Source organism: Trachypithecus francoisi, unplaced genomic scaffold (assembly GCF_009764315.1).
Source record: "Trachypithecus francoisi isolate TF-2019V2 unplaced genomic scaffold, Tfra_2.0 Lachesis_group6, whole genome shotgun sequence".
Classification (NCBI taxonomy): domain Eukaryota; kingdom Metazoa; phylum Chordata; class Mammalia; order Primates; family Cercopithecidae; genus Trachypithecus; species Trachypithecus francoisi.
The window spans coordinates 96,931,814-96,937,301 of record NW_022681471.1 but is presented as its reverse complement, the minus strand read 5'-3'; the positions used below and the strand labels follow the sequence as shown (position 1 = coordinate 96,937,301).

The window sequence follows — 5,488 nt, the reverse complement described above, 5'->3', positions numbered from 1 at the left end:
TCCATCTCAAAAAAAAAAAAAAAAGAAAAGAAAAGAAAAAGAAAACAAATGGAGGCCCCAGCTTGGAGTTCATTGCCATGCCTGCTCTAGCCCCAGCAGAGGCTGTCCTGGACTCTTACTGCACAATTCTTACTGCACTGACTTAGCGAGCATGACTTAGCGATCATTCAGACAACTGCTCTCCCACGTGAGGATGGTGATAAAATGACGCTGCAGCCAGCGTCAGAAGTCTCGTTTTATAAGCAGTTGTGCTGTGCTGTGCTGGCAATGGTGCCCTGTGGTTACCACTTTCTTACAGAACTCACAGAAGCTGTGCTTCAGCTTTGGGATGCTGAGATGAATGGGCTTTGGAGAGAATGTGACAGTTCAAAAAAAAAAAAAAAGACTTCCGTTTTTAGACATGCATATTTAGCTGTTTGGGAATGCAACTGTTTCCTTCTTGAATGTCAAATATAGAGTGCTACAGGCCGGGTGCAGTGGCTCACGCCTGTAATCCCATCACTTTGGGAAGCCGAGGCAGACAGATCACTTGAGGTCAGAAGTTCGAGGCTGGTCAACATGGCGGAACCCCGTCTCTACTAAAAACACAAAAATTAGCCGGACGTGTTTGTGGGTGCCTGTAATCCCACCTACTTGGGAGGCTGAGGCACAAGAATCGCTTGAACCCAGGAGGTGGAGGTTGCAGTGAGCTGAGATCGTGCCACTGCATTCCAGCCTGGGTGACAGAGTGAGACTCAGTCTCAAAAAAAAAAAAAAAAAAAAAGCGTGCTACAATCACATGACCATATTTGTGCTGAAATCCTCTTTCTTACTATCATTCCCATTCCATTTCGTTTAGACTTGTGACCGAAAGAGGTCAGGTTGCTTGCCGGTTGCAGAAAGAAGCCAAAATAAGAGCAAGGCGCGTTAAAAAGAAAGTGAATCTCACTATCCGTTACTAGCAAGGGAAGACTGGCCAGAATCCTTTCCAAAAATTGCCATTTTCCGATTTCTGGAGAGGAGCCCTGGTTTAAGAAGAGGGGCTTGGACTGTGGAAGAGGCATGGGGGGCTAGGAGGTGCCAGGTGGCGTGTCTCGCTCCAGTGACTTCTTTTCAATTATTGTTCCATCTGCTGAAGGGGCCAGCACCATCGTGAGTGCACCCAGCTTACAAATCATCACAGTCAGTCTCTAGCTGAGAGTGAACTCCAGCCTTGAAGTAAACCCCTACTAAGGAGAGAATTCTAGGGATATCTGGTCCGTGTCAGAATTCAGCTCCGGAAACTTCTTTTTTTTGTTTTTTTTAAGTATAAATGCTTTTTATATTCAGCCCGTGTAAAGCCATTAGATGTTGGAAAGTTTTTAAACACGAACCAAAGGGTTTAATTTTAACAACTTAGCTAGGAATGGGTGAAATCCTACCCCTTTAATAGAGTTCTGCAAACTACTAACAAAGTGTAAAGTGAAAGGAAGGGTCCCTTGGAGATGTGAAATTCTTCTGTTGAGAGTCTTGTCTTCTTTATTCAAGAAGTTTGTAGCCATTTTCAGAATTCACTCAAGAACCAACTTCTTAATTTAGATATCAGCAAACGAGTCATGGCAAAAAAAATACACAAAGAAACACCACCACATCGAAAAGCATGAAGAGCCAGAGGTCCAACCAGTAGGAGTGTTTGGGAAGCCCGTTTGCCCCAGACCGAGGCCGCACATCGAGGTTCTGCCTCCCTCCCTCGCTCAAGCTTCGCTGCTCCCGGAGACCATCTCGACCATCAACACCCGGTGCGTCCACCTCCATCTCGCTCCTGCAGCTTCCTAACAATCCAGAAACTCCAGCTCCAGAAACTTCTAAGGAAATAATAACCAGATAAATGAGCATGGTGTGAGTTTAGCAAGCATCCAGGTAAATAAGTGTGCGTGACACATGAGAGCATAAAGTTGGAAAGGGAAGGGCGTTTGAAAGTGCATGTCATAAGAACAAAGAAAACACACCTGCAGTTTGTCTCAAAGCTACGTCTTGAGACTGAGGAGAGAGGAGGAAGGAAAACAAGTTTTTAAAACACAGTTTGAAGCTAAGCTGGTCTCACTCTATTGCCCAGGCTGGAGTACAGTTGTGCAATCATGGCTGACTGCAGCCTCGACTTCCCAGGACCAAGTGATCCTCCCACCTCAGCCTCCCAAGTAGCTGGGATTACAGGCGTGAGCCACCCCACCTGGTCTCTTTTTCTTTCTTGTTTTTAAAAGATATTTGAAATTTAGCTTTATATTCTGGTCAGGCACAGTAGCTCACACTTGTAAACCCAGTGCTTTGGGAGGCCGAGGCAGGAGGAATTCTTGGGCCCAGGAGTTTGAGACCAGCCTGAGGAATATAGCAAGACCCCATCTCTACAAAAAATTAACAAAAAGTTAGCCAGGCATAGTGGTGTGCGCCTGTGCTGTCCCAGCTACTCAGGAGGCTGGAAATGGGAAGGTCACTTGAGTCCTGGAAGCTGAGGTGCAGTGAGCTATGATCACGCCACTGCACTCCAGGTAGGCAACAGAGACCCTGTCTCTACAAAAAAGAAAAAAAAATGGTCACAGCCATGCATCAGCAGATGTCCAATAATTCCAATGATAGCTGTAATAGTAAGAAAATGACAGGCCTGGCCGAGTGCCGTGGCTCACGTCTGTAATCCTGGTACTTTGGGATGCCGAGGTGGGCAGATCACCTGAGGTCAAGAATTGGAGACCAGCCTGGCCAACATGGTGAAACCCCATCTCTACTAAAAATACAAAGGATTAGCCGGATATGGTGGTGGGCACCTGTAATCCCAGCTACTCAGGAGACTGAGGCATGAGAATGGCTTGAACCCGGGAGGCAGAGATTGCAGTGCACTGGGATTGCACCACTGCCCTCTAGCCTGGGCGACAGAGAGGGACTCCATCTCAAAAAAAAAGAAAGAAAGAAAGAAAGAAAATTAAAAAAGAAAATGACAGGCTAGGCGTGGTGGCTCGTGCCTGTAATCCCAGCACTTTGGGAGGCCCAGGTGGGAGGATGGCTTGAGCCCAGGAGTTCGAGACCAGCCTGGGCAACATAGTGATATGGTTTGGCTGTGTCCCCACCAAATCTCATATTGAATTCCCACGTGGGAGGTAATTGAATCATGGGAGCAGGTCTTTCCCATGCTGTTCTCGTGATAGTGAATAAGTCTCACAAGATCTGATGGTTATAAAAGGGGAGTTGCCCTGCACAAGCGCTCCTCTCTTTGCCTGCTGCCATCCACATAAGATGTGACTTGCTCCTCCTTGCCTTCCTCCATGATTGTGAGGCTTCCCCAGTCACGTGGAACTGTAAGTCCAATTAAACCTCTTCTTTTGTAGCTTGCCCAGTCTCTGGTATGTCTTTATCAGTAGCGTGAAAACGGACTAATACATATAGTGAGACCCTAGCTCTACAAAAAATACACACATTAACTGAATGTAGTGGCTCGTGCCTTTGGTCCCATCTATTTGGGAGGCTGAGGTGGGAGGATCACTTGAGCTCAGGAGGTTGAGGCTGCAGGATTGCACCACTGCACTCCAGCATGGGCGAGAGAGTGAGATCCTATCTCAAAAAAAAAAAAAAAAAGAAAAAGAAAAAGAAAAAAAAGAAAAACAACAACAACAAAAACATGTCCTTAAGGGAGCCCTGAGATGGTGAGTCCCTCTGTTCTCAGTGCGGCAGGGCAGGGTCCCTGGAATAGTCAACTCCAGATGTTTCAGAGGGCACCCCAGTGTGGTAGAGTCTGGCTGTGACTCCCACACTCCCCACAGGTGGTGAGCACGTGTGACCAACTGGCCAACGAGGGCTCTGCCATTAGACACTATTTCAGTGCCCCTTGTTATCATGGACAAGGGTCCACAGAACTGCCAGAGGCAAAAGGTTCTTCCAGGTTCCCAAAGGCTCAGGGCAGATCAAGGCGTGGCCAACAGATAGGGATGGGAAGAGGTGCCTGGTAGGGTGGTACCTCCACACTATGCCCTAAAACACCATCATCACACAGATCAGAAACCTCTATCTTTTTGTGCTGATGTGTAATTTTTTTTTTTTTTTTTTTTGAGACAGAGTTTCACTCTTCTTGCCCAGCTGGAGTACAACGGCACAATCTTGGCTCACCGCAACCTCTGCCTTCTGGGTTCAAGCAATTCTCCTGCCTCAGCCTCCTGAGTAGCTGGGATTACAGGCATGCACCACCACACCCAGCTAATTTTTGTATTGTTTTAGTAGAGACGGGGGTTTCTCTATGTTGGTCAGGCTGGTCTCGAACTCCCAACTTCAGGTGATCCGCCTGCCTCAGCCTCCCAAAGTGCTGGGATTACAGGTGCGAGTCACCGCGCCCACCCTGCTGGTGTGTAATTTTATGGTGCCCAAGCCAAATGCAGCACGGCTGCTCTCATAATGCATGTACCTCTGCAATTAGACCTTCATCTTTGTTTTGAAATGTCTAATAGGAAAAGATATGTTCAGATTCAAAGTCAATTCACATTACATAAGAAATGTAAACATTCCACTTGTCCACAAAAGAAACAGCTGCCAGATTCTTAGTTTTTTGTTTTCTTTTTTTTTTTGGTTTTTTTCCAGACAGGGTCTCACTCTGTCAACCAGGTTGAAGTGCAGTGGTACTATCACGGCTCACTGCAGCCTCTGCCTCCTGGGTTCAAGTGATTCTCCTGCCTCAGCTTCCTGAGTAGCTGGAATTAGAGGCATGTGCCACCATGCCTGGCTACCAGGTTCTTTAAATATAATTTCAACTGTTGCAAAATTTTAAATGGATGATAAAAAATGTTAAACGTTAACTTGTGCTAACACAACTTCTTGATGGTAGGTATCAAGCATTTGAAGTTGGTCGGGAGTGGCTCACGCCTGTAATCTCAGCACTTTGGGAGGCTGAGGTGGGCAGATCACCTGAGGTCAGGAGTTCAAAACCAGCCTGGCCAACATGGTGAAACCCATCTCTACTAAAAGTACAAAAATTAACTGGGCATGGCTGGGAGCGTTGGCTCACACCTGTAATCCCAGCACTTTGGGAGGCCAAGGCGGGCGGATCACCTGAGGTCAGGAGTTTGAGACCAACTTGACCAACATGGTAAAACCCCGTCTCTACTAAAAATACAAAAACTAGCCGGGTAGGCCAGGTGCAGTGGCGCAAACCTGTAATCCCAGCACTTTGGGAGGCCGAGACGGGCGGATCACGAGGTCAGGAGATCGAGACCATCCCGGCTAACACGGTGAAACCCCGTCTCTACTAAAAAATACAAAAAAATTAGCCGGGCGTGGTGGCGGGCATCTGTAGTCCCAGCTACTCGGGAACTCGGGAGGCTGAGGCAGGAGAATGGCATAAACCCGGGAGGCGGAGCTTGCAGTGAGCTGAGCTGAGATCCAGCCACTGCACTCCAGCCTGGGCGACAGAGCAAGACTCCGTCTCAAAAAAAAAAAAAAAAAAACCACCAAATAAGTAAAATTAATTAAATAAAAATATATAATGGGGGGTGTA

The 5,488-nt window shown here is 47.1% G+C and overlaps 1 protein-coding gene across 1 annotated transcript; it reads right to left on the bottom strand.

Moving 5' to 3' along the window:
* Positions 1-1,275: 1,275 nt before the first annotated feature.
* LOC117077286 (uncharacterized protein C4orf3 homolog) lies at positions 1,276-1,803 on the bottom strand. The gene has a single exon (XM_033200936.1). The coding sequence runs from the start codon at positions 1,771-1,773 to the stop codon at positions 1,573-1,575; it is 201 nt and encodes a 66-aa protein (XP_033056827.1). The 5' UTR covers positions 1,774-1,803; the 3' UTR covers positions 1,276-1,572.
* Between the last annotated feature and the right edge of the window lie 3,685 nt (positions 1,804-5,488).

Excerpts from the sequence above, each read along its gene's own strand:
- LOC117077286 (XM_033200936.1), bottom strand. The coding sequence starts at position 1,773 with ATGGAGGTGGACGCACCGGGTGTTGATGGTCGAGATGGTCTCCGGGAG.